The 17,187-nt window shown below is 31.5% G+C and overlaps 3 protein-coding genes across 3 annotated transcripts; all 3 read right to left on the bottom strand.

The window, feature by feature from the left end:
• Positions 1-6,433: 6,433 nt before the first annotated feature.
• Positions 6,434-7,757, bottom strand: LOC124955255 (piggyBac transposable element-derived protein 4-like). Its single transcript, XM_047509420.1, has 2 exons — positions 7,378-7,757; positions 6,434-7,247 (listed from the first exon to the last, which is right to left on the bottom strand). Exons 1-2 carry the CDS (start codon positions 7,755-7,757, stop codon positions 6,434-6,436), a joined length of 1,194 nt encoding a protein of 397 aa, XP_047365376.1.
• A 752-nt stretch (positions 7,758-8,509) lies between these two features.
• On the bottom strand, positions 8,510-8,989 carry LOC124955254. Its single transcript, XM_047509418.1, has one exon. The coding sequence runs from the start codon at positions 8,987-8,989 to the stop codon at positions 8,510-8,512; it is 480 nt and encodes a 159-aa protein (XP_047365374.1).
• Positions 8,990-11,487: 2,498 nt separating this feature from the next.
• On the bottom strand, positions 11,488-12,631 carry LOC124955253 (piggyBac transposable element-derived protein 4-like). Its single transcript, XM_047509417.1, has 2 exons — positions 11,877-12,631; positions 11,488-11,686 (listed from the first exon to the last, which is right to left on the bottom strand). The coding sequence occupies exons 1-2, from the start codon at positions 12,629-12,631 to the stop codon at positions 11,488-11,490; spliced, it is 954 nt and encodes a 317-aa protein (XP_047365373.1).
• Positions 12,632-17,187: the final 4,556 nt, after the last annotated feature.

The raw sequence follows: 17,187 nt of genomic DNA, 5'->3' as shown, positions 1-17,187 counted from the left end.
TAATGATGAAAATAATTATTGAAAAAAGAATAGTATTCTAATAAGTATTTTTATACTATACTTCTATTTAACGTTATTTTTTCTTTCCATTGTAATGTTTTTTTTTTGGTGTAATCTATTCTTATTTTCTATATATTATTAAAATTATCGCAACAATAATTTTATTCTATTACCCTTGGAAAAGTCTTTTACCCTTGGAAATATTTGGCAATATATAAATTATCGCTAAATTTTCTGACTTCTCTTTTGACATGATTTAATTAATTAGTTTTATCATTTTAATGTTATATTTTACAAATGTATTTGTGATATAATTTAATATTTGTTTTCTTTTTTCAGAGAATATACTTCCACTGTCAACTTCCACTGTATAAAATATTATAAGTGAGATATATGTTTAAGGGATTATATTTAATAGATCTGTGCAATGTAATTGTCTTCGTAAGTACTTAACATAATGTCTATATTAATTTTAGTTGTTATATAAGTCTATGGAATTTAGATCGTGTGTATAAGGATTGTAAAGATTTTCTTTGAAATAATGGCTCTAAGTAAAAAATAATATATAGTTGTAGCAAGTTTAATGGTCACTTTTTTAATTATATTTGTTATTAATTAAATAAATATTGATTTTGTATGTATATTTAACAACGTAATAAGAAAAGTTCTATTAACTAACTTTGGTTTGCAATAAAATTTAAATTCTAATAATATCGAATATCACTGAAGTGTATGTTTTAGAATATTATAGTGTTCACTCATTTTATTTTTAAATATATGTCTTTATTCTATTATTATATTTTAAGTAACGTCGACAGTATCAGGAACTGTATACTTTAAGTTCTTATCACAATATTGGTATTATTAAAACTTTTGCCACAAATATTTTTAATTACGAGAGCTCTATATATATACGATACTCTATATATACGAGTTACGAGCATATTATTTTTGTAAGTACAATATTACATTTGCATGTTTTATATTAATAAATGTTTTTCATTTTACAGGTTATAATACATAATATTTTATAAATCAAAGCTCAACAGACAGTGAAGGTTATGTTTTATATTTTATTGCTCTTCGTATATACCTGAAAACAACTAAGTGAATCTACTAAAAAATTTCAAGTGAATTCTTGTATAAAATGTATAGACGAATTTTCTTTTGGCATGGTTTTATTTTAGTATGTTTCAGGAAATTTGTTTTCATGTCTGAATTCAATATATTGGGTTGGTAACTGAGTGATTGTAGATTTTGTCAATAGATGGTCTTAGCACATTCTTTTGTATCATCAGCTTTTTGTTTTGTCATTCTTTTGTTTTGTGCTTAAAGCACCTAACCTATATTGTTTTCTTGTTGTTTGGACTTCTGCCTTTAATTTAACAGAAAAATTGTATCGATTAGCTATTTAGTTTCGTTTTTATCCCAATTTAAAAATGAATAAGACGCACATTTCAGACATATTTTATTGTATTATTTACGAAAAGGCAAGAACCCATTGTAAGCACACAAGAAGTTATGTGCCGTATATTGGAATGAAGCCTTGAAAGAAAGACTGTGTCAAAATTGATTTACCAAATTTCATTCTGGTGATTTTTATCCGAAAAATGCGCAACGATCTGGTCGTCCAGTTGAAGTTGATGAGACCCATATCAAGACCATTATCGATTCAAATAGTCATAGTACAACACGTGAAATTGCAGAGAAGCTCAATATATTGCATACATGCATTCAAAAAAGATTAAAACAGTTTGGCTATGTCAAAAAACTCGATTTATGGATCCTCTCTTCAGCTTAAGGAAATTCTTTTGTCGCAACGCATTAGCATCAGCGATTCGCATCTGAAACGCAACGAAATTGATTCATTTCTGATAAGACTGATAACTAGCGACGAAAAGTGAATAGTTTATACTAATGTTAATCGGAAAAGATCGCGGGTGATGCAAGATGAATCAGTCTAAACGACATCAAAAACTGAGATTCACCAAAAAAAGATTATGTTATCAGTTTGGTAGGAATATAAGGGAATTCTGCACTTTGAACTTTTATCAAAAAACCAAACGATTAATTCAAACGTGTACGTTCAACAACTCGTCGAAGTGAGCGATGCAGTACAAGAAAAACGGCCAGAATTGACAAATCGTATGGGTGTTGTTTTTCAGCACGATAATGCAAAGTTCCACATATCTTTGGTCACTCGCCAAAAATTATGTAAAATCTGTCTTTACTTCAGAAAAATGAGATATTACAGGCTTATCGTAGTAGTTCTAAAAGAAAACCTTGCGGAGGTGTCCATTCAGTATTGTCTCTGCCGCTGTGTTCAAGTAGTTTTGTTGCTTGGCACTCCATATTTACACATAAGGGAGTGTTAATAAGTTTATCGTTCTTCTCCCTTTAGTTAATAGTTTATTAGTCTTTTCAAGTGCTAATCGGAGAAGGTATTCAATTTCTGAGTGTCAGTTGAAGATATGTACAGAATCTTCTTACCATTTCAGTTTGTTAGGAATATCTAAAATCTCTTTTGCTTGGTCCTTTTAAATAAAACGAAAATAAAATTAAATAAAAATATTAAAATCATAAATAGATTCATGCTTCTTAATTCGTCTGCTAGCCGAGAAATTTTGCCTCGTGTTCAGGGCTACATTCTTCTACAAGAGATGCACAAGCCTCATTGTAACCCATGAATTAATAATAAATTTTAATGGAATTATATAACTCTATTAGGGATGTGGCGATCAGCGTTTCTCGATCCGTAATGTTCAGTTTCGATCGTCTCTTTGAGCATAATACATTTGTATCTATCACAATCTGCATCGATTGTTCCATATTCTCATTGCAGGAGAGGCGATAACGTGCTATATTTCTGTATCTTTTTGCTTCATCCTTACACAATATCATTTTTTTGTGACGAACTGTAACATCACCCACAAAAGCCCCTTATGCAAGTTCTTTACTACCAGATTGGACAATAACAAAGACTTTTTGCTTGTTTAATCAAATCGGATTTGAAGTTCTCGCCAGAAGAAGCTTGTAATGTGATTTCCTTCGTTATTGGCCTTTCTGATAAAGTTCTTTATCTCGTCATGTTGACAGATATAGTCGGACTTGTTTTTAGTAGGTGTTATTTGTAGCGCATTGGTACATTATGAATCAGTGTTTCTAGCTGGATTTTTTGTTTTGTTTTAAAAGTAAGTTTATTTGACACAGCCCTATATTAGGTATACAAGTATAATCTTACTTAGAAGACTTTTTACATTATTTTAATAAAAATATAGCTATTAGTTATCATTAGATAAATCTCTATAGCAATCAATATATAGAATTTTATAATTAATATTGTAACTGGGTTATAGTGTTCATAAAACAATCGGTAATATATGAGAGCAAAATAAAAAATAGTGAATATAAAAAAAATTTTACCAACTATAGCAAATTATAATACTTAAGAATTAAAGGTAGGGGAATAGAATAAGGACTGGGTGATTTGAGGTAACTTAATCTACAGGGAGATCGTATTACAATGGGAGCATATATTATTCAAATGGGAACATTATGTACTCTATACGTTATAAGTCTCTATCACACTTTTATGTGGTTTTTTTTTTTTTTTTTTTTTTTAGAGTAGAAGATATCTCTTATCGATGTATTATGATTACTATTAATCTGTAATGAGTAATTATTACAATTGTTTAAATCTTTTTCTTCGGCGTAGGTGTGTATTTTGCATCTTCTCGTAGCCAGAAGTATTTTTCACATAATCTATCAGTATCATTTAAATCTCTATTCGATAGTGTTTTCGAGAAAACGTAGTTCTCCTGATTATCTTCATCATGGATACTATTAATTTGTTTTCTTGCTGTTTTTCTTGCTGAATTTAATTTACTCAGAATTGAGTCTTCTTCTTGTGAAATAAGGTCTGTAATTAAGCTATTGTTTGTATGATCAATGTTATTAAAATATTTTCTGGTTATTTTGAGAGAAAAACAGTCAATTCTATTGATGTTGGCATTGTTGTAAATGGTCTCGTTTTTTATTCTCCTTTTATAATCTGATTCAGCGGTTCTGTGCGTTCTTAGGCATGATCTCAAGCAAGATCTTTAAAATCTTATTTTTTCAATAATAGTTGGACCTGTATTCCATAATATAGGAGCTGCATAAGTTAAAATAGATCTCACCATAGTCCATAGCATATTATTTTGGCTTTAGTAGCAAGATTTTTATTGTAAAAAATTTTCGAATTCTGCTTGAAAGCTTTTTTTGCTTTATCTAATTGAACCGAGTAGTGTTTATTCAGTTTTAACAGATGATCTAGATGAACTCCCAAATATTTCACGATGCATTTCTTCGATATCTCAGTTAATTCGTTGGTGTGGATATCAATAGTTGTTAATTTTAAACTATCTATTTTTTTAACTGCAGAGTATTTGATATGTTTAACTGGTCTGATTAATTCGTTATTAATTCGTTAATTCTGAAATTAATTCGTTTTTACTTGGGTTGATTTTTAAATTCGTTTTTGTATGTACTATTTATATCGTTGATTACTGCCTGTAATGTGTATCTGATATTATCTATGTCCTTGTCCTAATCCCTATCAGATGTGTATCTGATATTATCTATGTCTTTGACTTATAAATTATTAAATCGTCTGCGTAAGCAACTGAGTGTAATTTATCAAAGTTGTTCATGCCAAACTTGTTGATTAGTTCACTGTTGAAAATGTTGAATAGGATTAGTGACGGTTCCTTGCTGTAACCCCTCTATTTTGAAGGACTTCGATGAGAAATTGGTGCCATCCCACGTGCGAAATATTTTTCCTTCAATCATGTTAGCAATCAGTAGAATTAAAATTACAGGAAATTTATAGTTGTCTAGTTTATGTATAAGTCCGTTTTTCCATATAGAGTCGAACGCTTTTTCTAAGTCCAACAGTACAGCATCAATGGCGTATTCATTATATAAATAGTTATTCAGATCGGAAGTTAGCGTGAGTAGTGGATAAATTAGATTTAAATCAAAATTGATTATTTGGAATGATGTTATGAACATTAATGTGATCCATAATGTTTTTCTTGATAATTTTTTCCAATATTTTACTTATGTTCATAGTAAGACTAATAGATCTGTAACTTTGTGGTTCTTCTGGATTTTTCCCTTTTTTTAAAATCGGTAGGACTTTTGCTTGTTTCCATTTATTTGGATAGTATGCGTGATTTATGGCGTTGTTGAAAATAATTGTGTACTCGGTAATTATTGATAGTGGTAAATTTTTGATGACTATTGATGGGATTTTGTCAAGACCATAAGAAATTTTATTTTTTAAATTCCTGATAATTGTTTCGACTTCGGTGAACGAGATGAAATATTTTATTTCATTCTTGTTTTGTAGTGGATTATGTGCTGGAAAATGATCAGAAAAAGTCATGAAGGTAAATTTGGTATTCCTCATTTTTCGTAAAATATCATGGTACTTTTGTGCGGTATCATCTGCTTTATTTTTATTGATGGTATTTTCATTAGTGTATCTTGGCGAATTGATTCTCTTTAGCTACGTGCCCATGACCTTTAATTTTATCATTGGATCAGTGATATCTATTTCATTTTCATAAACTAATTGCGGCATTTTTCTACCAATCTCTTGATTGAATTCGTTTTTGTTTAAATCAAGTCGGAAATTTTCAATACTGGTGTGTTTTTGTGATGTTAAATATTTGTTGATGGTCGGAAAAAATTCGTTTGTTTCTTTGTAGTTTATGTTTTTGACTATTGATGACCAATATGATGTAACAGATTTTTATATCTTTATTTGTAGTCGTTTATTAATACTATGCCGTCCGCAAGTCTAATCTAGATTTTTTCATGTCGCGCCAGTAGAACTGACTTACATAATTTCGCTTATCGCCGGCGGTTTTTCGAAATTCTTGTTTATTAATCTTATCGTCAGTTCCCATGTCTCAATCCTGTCTCTCGATTTTCTCGAAATTGTGAGGGTATACATATGCAAATAAGTACAAGATTTTTTATATTTTGTTGAAAACTTAGTATTTATTTTTTAAATGCAACGAAGCAAATCAATCTCCGAGATGAAGCGCAACTCCACAAGATTTACAGATTAAATTAGTTCTTTTAATTTTTTTGTTTTTATAACACACATGACACCTTCTGCGTTTTCGGTTGTTGGTTTCTGAAATACGTATCAGCTGGTGTTTACGAGGCCGGAAAGTCTGTTGATTGATTCACGACTGGAAGCACGCCATGTACTCGGGACCTCCAAGTTTTCTTCACCAACAGGTGAATGATCTTTTATCCAAGATTCGCATATTTTCAATAAAAAATCATGAAAATGGGGTTTCTTGGAATCTGTATAATGTTATTGCAGTACGAACGCGTTGTATAAAGCGCAATTGAAAAGATATAATGCCACTTTCTTTTACCATTTTATGTTTTTCCGGTATATAGAATAATAGCTCAAAAATTGATCAACTCGATCTACACCCTTCATATATTTATTATAATCCAAAATAGATGCGAGTTTTTTAATCGTACTATTGGTTTTTCTGCATTTTTTTGCTGTGTCAACTAAACCGCCATTGTGTATGGTAGAAATTGTTCTTATTATTTTCATCTTCGTTGCTTTCCATACTTGCACCAGTACTGCTCCTCTTCGTTGATATTTGGTTTCAAATGTATTTAGTTTGCAATTTTTCAACTTTGCCCGTAATCCTCTATTCTTACGTAGCGTTCCACAAACATGGATTTTTTTCATAAGCAAATCTTCCGCAAGTTCCACACTGTTATAGTAGTTGTCCATATACAAGTGATGCCATTTTCCAGTAACATTTTTCAATAGTTTTATCACTATATCCTTTAAAAGTTTTTTAATGCCAGAATATATTTTGTAACGCGAAATATATCCCGTAACGGAATCACACAGCATCCGGACAAGTATATCGTACTTTGTAATTTTTGAGGGGTTATAAACTTCAAAATTCAATCGCCCACGCCACGGTATCATTCCTTCATCTATTGTAATATTTTGACCAAGATTGAAGTTTTCTTGAAACTTTTTTGTAAAATAATTAATTATACCTTGTACTTTGAACAGTCGGTCGGCATTGGCAGGTATTTTACTATTATCCGAGAAATTTAAAAACGATAATATTTGCCGAAATCTATTGCGGGACATCGTTTTACCAAATATTCGTGTTTCCAAAAGTGGATTTGTCGACCAATAATCTTCAATCCTTGGTTTTTTAACGATTTTCATAAGAATAATCAGTCCAAACCATTTTTTTTTAGTTCAGCTGCCGTAACATTGAAAAATTTTGCACTTTTTTATCGGGCTTCCTCCTAGTGGAATTTTGATCGTAGTACCTGTTCGTTTCGGTACTAATAAATTCAAACAAGTCGTTCCCTATAAATAGTTCCATGACATCTTCGATATTGTTTGTATCTTTGGGAAGTACGTTAGGACCAGAAAATCCTTCGAAAGCATTATTGTTTCTTGGTAAATCAAAATCTGACCACTGTCTACTGTTATCTTCGTCTAATTCTTCTGTATCACTTGGTAACGGTAGTGTTTGCCGAATTCTCTGTCTACCTATTTTAGATTCATCCGAAGATATTGCCTCATTTTCCTTTTCTGAAGACGTAATGTCTTCTAGTTCCTCACAATCTTGAAATTCTGATGGAACATCAGACAAGATGTCCACACACTCATCACGTATAATTGTATCTTCTTTTTCGTTTGCCATTGTCAAAGAGCTCAGGTTTTTGTGAAAACACAAAGTTCCTACGTTTGTAATTTACTGTTAGTTACAGAACACGCAATATTCTTTCGTTCTCCAGTTTTGAATTTGAATTGAATTCTCTACAATGCAGCCATTGGTGCTTGAGCAATAATTTACGAATGGCACCAAGGTGGAGCCACCGGCACTTACCCGATATTTTTCGCATGGCACCAAGGTGGAGCCACCAGACGTCATAGTGTTAATTGCTTTAATTGTTCTTTTAATACGATATGTTTCCTGTTTGCTGTGGTCATATGGGCTTCGGTATCTAATGAAGTGTATTCTCGTTATTAACAGGTTGAATGCCACGGGGGTCACCGGTGACCGGCACTTGACTATGACGCCATGGGGTCCACCGGTGACCGGCGTGTCCAGATTGGAAAAAAAAATAAAAAATTTAGACAAATGACAATACTTATAATTTTGTATTATTATCATCGTCGATGTAGTGTGTGAAGAAATGAATGCAGTATAAAACATCTGAAAGTAGTTTTATTTATACATGTAATATAGTTTTATTATGCGCGCACGTTACGATGTGTCGTATTGAAACATTTTAAACAAAGAAAGTGTGAACCAGCACAGTCTTTACAATATGTCACGACTTTTTTGCTACAGTTTTTTGCAATTATTTTTCCTAGCTTTTTTGAATTTTTTTGGTAACAAATTTTGCAAAATCTTCGCACCGTTCGAGCTTTTCTCGGCATTGCTTTTAATTAATTTAATAATATCATTGAATTTACCATACATGTATTCAATAACAGTTCTATTGATAATTTTCTATACCACTTTAAAGTTTTGCGTAGTGGTGAATTATAAGCTATCATTTGGTCTGATAAATCAACTGATGATTTTCCTAGATTATATTCCACAACCATTTTTGGTTTTTCACACGAATAAAAGTTCTTATATACAGTAGTCATTTCTGTCGAATGTTTCGTTGAAAGCATCAACACGTCTCTCTTGTCTTTCCATTGTAAAATTGTTATTCCGGATTTATTTTCGCGAGCAATGAGTTTTCCATGTTTTAATGTTTTGGGTACTACTTCCATTGAATTTCTACGTCGTTTTTGTAGTAGTGTACCCATTAAATATGTATTTTTTGCTATTAACTTTTCTGTCAGATCAACATTCGTATACCAGTTGTCTGTGCAGACAGTATGCCCTTTACCCAATATATCTTTGCAAAGAGACATTACAATCTCGGACGATACGGTTCCTGCTGTTTTATCTCTATTTTTTTCTTTTCCTGAGTATACTTGAAAAGAATAAGTATATCCTGGACCACAGCATAATTTAAAAACTTTAATTCCATATCAATGCCGTTTCAGTTTCAAATATTGTCGAAATATTATGCGGCCTTAGAAGGGGATCAATGATTCATCTACGCATAATATTTCATCTGGATTGTAATATTCTTTAAAACTTCTGTTTAATATGTCGATAATGTGAATAATTTTGGATAATCTATTACTAGGATCGTTTTCTTCATTGTTACTAAAATGAATGAACCGTAAAAGTAATTCAAATCGATTTCTCGGCATCATTGTACTTGGGAATGTCTGGTAATATTCTTCATTTCTACTCCAATATAGATGAATTTTGGGTAATCGCACTAATCCCATCCATATAATTAAGCCGAAAAATCTTTTTATTTCATTCGGATTTGTTTCATCAATTCAATGGAAGTAGTTGGGTACTACTTCCAATTCTTCTATTGAGAGATTTCTATTTGTGGGCAGCTGGTTATTATTCTGTAATTTCGAGTCAATATGTTTAGCAAACTTACGCCAATTCGCTCTTTTGAAATTGTAGGTGGATGATCTGGGTGGTGCCAGTGATATGCCTTGGAAAAGCGTATCAGTATCTATTTTAAAGGTTAATGCGTTGTGGTTACTGTCATATGAATTAGTTTTTATTTTGTTATTTATTAAATTCAGGATTTCTATTCTGCTGTCAGCAATGTAGTAGTCAAAATAGGAGTTGCTTCTAATGTATGTGGAATTGGCTGCCGAATAGATTGTTGTTTTGAATTGAATACCGTTATCTTGTTCCCATTGATGTAGGCGTCTGCCTCTATCGTTTGTAGTCTTATCTCCTCAATATGTGTTTTTTGCATTTAAGTCTCCTGAAATGATGAAGTATAGGTCGTTATCATCTAATCTGAAGTCTTTAAATAATTGATCTAGTTCCGTTATAAATGTATTTTTTGGTGATTGTGTTGCATATATGCTGAACATGAGTAGTGATTTATTTGGGTTTACCATTATTCTCACAGCTGAGTATTCTATTATCTTGTATTTCTTTGGCTGCGTGATGTTTACATATTTGATATTATTGTTTATTATTATTGCTGTACTACCTCCTTTGGAATTTATTGCTCTATCCGATCTGATTATGTCATAATTGTTAAATTTTAGTTTGTGTTTATTATTTAGTTTAGTTTTTGATATCATTATCTATATTTATCTAATATTATATCTATACTTATCTAAGTATTTTTGTAAATCTAATCTCTTTTTTAACGAGCAAAGTGAGTTCACATTTATAGCGGACATTTTCAGTATGTTATTTACTTTAATATTTACCCTTATTCTACCTGTCATTGTGACATGTAGTCGATTCTCATTGTGTTTTGAATAATTTTGTTATTCAATTCAATAAGTTGCTCTTTTATTTCCTTCAAACTATCTTTATACATAGCTAGTATTTGGTTTATGCTATTGTAATTGTTTTCGTTATTAACATTAGTTTCTTGAGGCTGAATTGTAATATATTGACTATTATGGTGCGTTGACTGAGATATGTTATTAACTGCTATCTGACTATTGTGTTCTGTTATTCTTTTTTCTTTATTTTTCATTATGTTTGTGTATGATGTATTTGTGTCGATGAATTTATTTATTTTATTAAGTTTGTCCACTACTATTTTATCTTTTTTTTTCTTTTTATTTCTTTTTCAGGTCAGATATCATTTTCATGTATGGGCATCCTAGGTACGATGCTGGATGTTCATTTTGACCGCAATTTGCGCATTTCAGCTTCTCTTTCTTTACAGGATTAACTAAGTTGCACTTTCTCGGTTGTCTCCAACTGGTTACTACCTTTATCAATCATTGTCTTCGTACTATGTAATATTATTTTGTTTGTTGTAGTAATAGTTTATTGTGGTAGTATCTTGAGAGCTGTAATAAATCTGCATGGTTTTAACCTCTTGACCTACGCGCTAGCTCCCGATTGCGCGGGCCACAGTAAACAAAAAGATCGGTCGCGCGCCGAGCCATTCAACTATTCAGCCGTGTGCTTGAACTTGCGCAAAATGTATACTTCTTATGATATGTATATTTTAGCGCAACAAAAGGAATTGTAAAATAATAAACAACGTTTGGACGCAACTAGTACTTTTAAGCCATCTTGGGCGTAATCATGATCAATTCGTCAATGAACAAAAATAATTTATTTTTTCAAAGCAGTTAATGAATCAATAACAATTTTTAAATTAATACTTAGGTATTTTAACATAAGTAATATAGTTCACATAATATAACCTGGTTAACGAAATATACTTAATTATGTTTTGAAAAAACTCGTAGAAAATTAATAGTCTTCAACTGTGTGATATTTTTCAAAACAATGAGGTACATGTAATGCAACTCGACAATTTTTACATTCTCATGTCGTTTCACTTTTTTTCTTATGTTTCGAACATACTTTGCAAGCTCTCGTTCGGTTTTTTTTCAATGGCGTGGGATTTATATGTTTCGGAAAGTAACCCCAATAGTTGCGCCTGTAGTCTCATTGGTATATTTCCGTTCGATAATGGTCCTCGTCTGTTATAATCTTGCGATGGCACGGTTTGTAATAATCCTTCAGCTATTCGAAGTCTATACTTGCTGTAATTCGAGTTTCGTAGCCATATTATTTTTGTTGTACAAAATATATGAATTAAAAAGTACCATATCACATATGTAGAAAAAGATTTTTTGGTATCATTTCACGAATTTTCTCATAATATGGAAACTCGCTAGTACTTGATCCTGGCGATCAATATCAATTATTCCCTTGTTGTAATCAACAATACACCTTGGTTTGAAAGTAGGACTTAGGTGACTTTGGTTTTGAGCAATCATTTCTGCACTTTCGTGTTTTGTAGAAATAATATAGACGTCTCGCTTGTCCTTCCACCTCAACGCTAGTATGCCATTACAGCTTCTTATTATGTATTCCCCTTTTTTTAATTTTGCTTTAACAAAATCTCTCGACATATTTTTTCTATTGCAACGTACTGTCCCAAGAACATTTATTCCATTTTTAACCAAAGTAAAAAACAGTTTCGACGAAGAATACCAGTTGTCTACATATAAAATATGTCCTTTATTTGGTATTGATCTTAATAACTCCATTATAACAGTTTCAGATGCACTGTAATCATGATTTATTTTGTCGTTTCCTGTATATTTCTTAAAATTATAGCAGTAACCCGATGCTAATTCGCACAGTTTATAAAATTGAATCCTAAATCTCGCCCTTTTCGAGAGATTAAATTGTTTACAAGACATGCATCCTTTAAATTTCATCAACGATTCATCGATCGTGATATTCTCTTCCATTACATATACTTCTTTGAATTTTTCATTTAAATAGTTTATTACAGGTCTCACTTTACGTAATTTATCCCTGTTGTCAGTCTCTTCATTATTTGCAAAGTGGAGAAATTTAGTGATTTGCAAAAACCTTTTCAGTGGAATACTTTTTCTGAATATGGGTGTTTCTATAATGGCTCTTTTAGACCAGTTCATCTGGATTTTTGGTTTTTTACTTGAGCCATTATTATGCATAATGCAAAGTATATTTTATTTTCATTGTTATCTACTGGGATCCAAGTTTCATCAATTCTCTTTCTTTTATGTTTATAGCTTATTGTTTTTTCTGTGTACCGATTTGTTTTCTGGACAATAATATCCCAAAAAACATTATCAAACATTAGATTAAAAAAGTCTAATTCTATTATTTTTATCTCACTGGTCTAAAATTGCTGTTCTGCATATACTCCCAGATTTTTGGCTCGTTATTTTTTTCTTCCCTAAACTATGGCTCCGACAATTGCTGATAAATGCTATCTTATTTGTCGGAGTCATTTTCAGTAATTAATTTTCATGAACGTTTTCTTACAGGAAGCACAATATCACTATCCTCACTATCATTATCAAAATGATCTATCGAACCATAATCCGTAATAATAACACACTTCTCTCCACCACTATCAACATTACATTTTTTTTTGCTGACATGGTGGGTATAAGGGATGTTTTATTTCTTATAGAGAATATATTCGGAAACCTCTTAACGCAATGAAGATTTAAACTTAACTAAAGTAAGAAATTATCAAGAGCAGTTGAACTACCTGTAGGATTCATTTGTTTTTGTTTGCTCCAAAAATACACCATGAGCAAGGCTTGACTTATTTACATTTGATCCGAACGCACTACGACAACAAAGTATTACGACTTCGACTCCTGCGTATTGCTAATAACACAAATTCTTCACCACAAATTTGACTCGTGATTTTCGCTTATGGCACAAATTCCTTATAATGAGTTTGACTCGTGGTTTTCGCTTATGGCACAAGTTCCTTACCACGAGTCTGACTCGTGGTTGTAGGGCAAAGGGTTAAGAGTATTGACTTATATAACCATACATTGGAAATTTTATCATCAATAAGGGACTTCATCGATTTGTCTGTATACGGACCTAGATCCAAGATGGAAACTTTTTCCCTCTTGCTCTATATCTATTGATTTCGTTCGCATCAATAATAGATCAGTTTATGCGAACAATATCAGTGTCTAAGAGTTGTTATATCATTTTCGTAAAGTAATTGGTCATTTTCTAGTCCATCGGGGCCAGTTGCTGGTTCCAATTTTATTTGAATGAGTCTTTTCCTTATCTCATTTACTGTTATTTAGATAAGGACTTTTTTGATGTTAATTACTTACTTCCGTTGGTCTAAATTGAGGAATGTAACTTAAATTTTATGCTTCATAATTTTTAATACAACTCATGAACATTGTCGGTTTTAACATTCGCATTCCCATATTTGTACGAGGCGCCATTCTCTTTATCATACTTTTCCAGTGGGTCTGGATTTTCTTTAAATAATTTTCATGAGTGTATATTAATATTATTTTCTTTAAGTTTTCATCTTTTTACTTTTTTTATTCGATGCACACCTTATCCTCTTTCGCTTTTTCACCTTTCATTCTGAAGATATTCGACGATTCATTTCTATGAACATGAACATCATCCATTTGTAAGAATATCTTTGAAAGCTCTTCTTTGAGAAACTAGATTGGAACTAGTCTATCGTCTGGAATTCGCTTTTCGAGCATGCTGCCCATCAGAGCAGTCTTAACAATTTCTTTCCATTCGTCTATTTTTGGAGATGTTGGTGCGATTCTTGCACTATAGGTAGGAAAATCTCTCCGGATTTTATGTGCATTTCGATTTATTCCACGGCCTTTTTAGCCTTTTGGCCTTTTTAGCTTTTCTAGCCTTTCTGGCATTTCTGGCCTTTCTGACCTTTCTTATCTAGGTTGTTCTCGCTCCGATCCGTTCCTATTTCGGCTACATTCATTGGAAGAGGATGAAGTATTTGTCTCTCATTTTTTTATCTATAATTCAGTATAAACTCGATGTTTATACTGAAATATATGTTTAAATAAACATGTCCAGCTTTTAATTTTCGTAGGACTTCGGTTTCGGTATTTGTCATTCTTTCGTTCTGTTTATCCCGATTTATCTTTCAGGATTACTCGACATTCTATTGTCGACGTTCTTGTCCTTTGTGCTGCTCTTTTTTGTTTAATACTTTGATTGCCATGTTACCTGTATAAAGATGATGATTATTATGTCTAATCACGAATTACCTAAATAGGAATTTTGAAGGATTGTCAACAAAAAATTAATAAATTATTATAAAGAAAAAAATTATTAAAATTAATAAATTATTATAAAGAAAATATAATAGTAGAACTACAATAACGCTCAAAAGTCTTTTTACAAATAGCTTTTATTCATAACATTACTTATATTAACGCTACACATATATTAATCATTAAAGAACGAGCGCATTTTTTTAGAACAATGACAAGTAGATCGACGGATTTTTAAGAAATTAAGTGCTTTATTTCCAGAGCGAGAAAAAGTGCATAATTAATATCGCTTTATTGGATTTTATGGAAATTTTCAGTAACAATAGGTAGTATATGAACAGATATATCTATACGAAAGGACACTGAAGTGAAAATTACAGAAGAATAATGGGAGGAGAAATGAACGAATAGATGTATGTACATAATGTATAGATTTGTATACATTTATATATTTATTTTGTATAGATTACCAATGTATTTATACAAAATTACTTATATTTTTTAGGGTGTGGTACTTCTCCCAACAGTCCCCTATACGGATATCAAATTTTTTAATACAAGTATCGCTATAATTACATGTTTTTCGCCTTCCTCCCGGCGTTTTTCTGTCCGAGCAAACAGTTCAATCTTTTTTCGTACCTGTACGAATAACATGAAATTTTTCGTCTAATCTGTCTTCTGTTTATAAGTTCGACGCCCGTCGTTGGGGTTGCGCTGGTGTTTTAAAGTCACCCCTTGTTCTATCAATATTTTTCTAAATTTCAAATGTGAAACTGGTTTCAAATTCACCTGTTGTCTTTGTTGTCGGTATATTATATATGAATTGACGCAGAAAATTTCTAATCCCCAGAAGAACATCTTTCTTCACCATTTTAAAGATTTTCTTAGAAAACAATATGACACTGCATAATAATCTGCGCGGTCAACTCCTCCCATAGATTTAGTGTAATTTGTTGCAATATCTGGCTTGTCAATCTATACTGTTTCACCGTCCCATATTTTTCTATTTACTTGGGTATTTTTTGCTGTATCCCAAATACTCAGTAAGATGATAACCCTTTTGTCTTTCCATGCTAACACCAATGTGTTACGTTTTCTCAGAGCAATTCTATTTTTTATAGTAAATTTCGGTTTTTTAATTCCTTGAGGTAATTCTTTTCGATTTGGTTTTATTGTGCCCGTAAGATGGCATTTTAGTTTTAGTAATTCGATAGCTAAAGATAAACTTGTGAAATAGCGATCTGTAAACATATGGTATCTTCCAGCTGATGAAATTTTTTCTAATAATTTTTGATACAAATATAATGGTATTCTGGTAGTTATTGGAAGTTCCGGATTTGGAAGATTTTCCGTTGTTATCGAACCGTAGTACCGGCAGAATAGAATAAACATATCCAGATTTTGAATCGACTAAAACATAAATTCTTATACCCATTTAGTTGGTTTTATGAGATTATATGTAATGAAGCCAATTTTGCTCTTAAATTTAACTATTGGTTCATCTACCGAAATACATTGTTCTGGTATAAAGTGTTGTGAAAACTTGGAATCTATGTATTTCAAAAAATGACTAGCTCTTTGAATTCGCGTCTTCAAAGATGAATAACCGGGCGGAATTTTCTTTAAGTGCAGCATCCAGAATATTTTATTAAAACGATCTCTTGTAAATGTATCCCAATAAAATGGAATTCTGCTAATATTGCTTGTTGACCAATATTCAAATTTATTTTCTAACAGCATTGTGCCCATATTGAAAATTATAGAAAGAAAAGCCCAAAATTCTCCCTTTTCTACATTCTTCCAATTATTCCAAATTGATCGGTTTGCCAATCTCTTTCCACTTATTTTGTTATTTGCATAATTATTAGTTTTTTTCATTATATTATCTACTAATTCATCTGTAAAGTATAACTTAAATATATCAATAGCCTCAACAATATTAGGGGAAATTTGTGGCTCTGTTACTTTTGGAGATATTGTAAATTTTATTTGCTGAAAAATATCATTTCGTTCAGTAACATTTTCCCATTCTCTTAAGTCATCACTATCACTGTTTATATTTTCGTTCTGGATGAGTTCATCATCAGTATCACTATCCGTAATAGGTACAACACGTTTTTTTTTAGGAAGTAAGTCACTATCAGAACTATCGTAATTATCACTTTCATCTTCATCTACTACATTTCTTCAATTTTTTTTTTCAAACATATAAAATTCATCTTCGCTACTAGAAAATTCCAGGTTCCTACTGGTGTTTGGTTTTTCAACACTCCTTTTCTTTGCCATATTTTATAAGGCTTAAATTTTAGATAGAAAAAATAGCATGCAGGATTCTGTCTTTCCTTTTTCTGTGCAGATAGTGCTCGTCCAGAAATGACGATAACGAACTTTATTGAACGTATAGAAAACGGTGTATTTTCGTTCAATGCTCGGAAAGAAATGCACCAGAGCGCGTCAAGAAA

The sequence above is a fragment of the Vespa velutina genome, chromosome 17, assembly GCF_912470025.1.
Source record: "Vespa velutina chromosome 17, iVesVel2.1, whole genome shotgun sequence".
Classification (NCBI taxonomy): Eukaryota; Metazoa; Arthropoda; class Insecta; order Hymenoptera; family Vespidae; genus Vespa; species Vespa velutina.
Note: the sequence above shows the minus strand (reverse complement) of the source record. Positions and strands in the feature narration are given on the sequence as shown.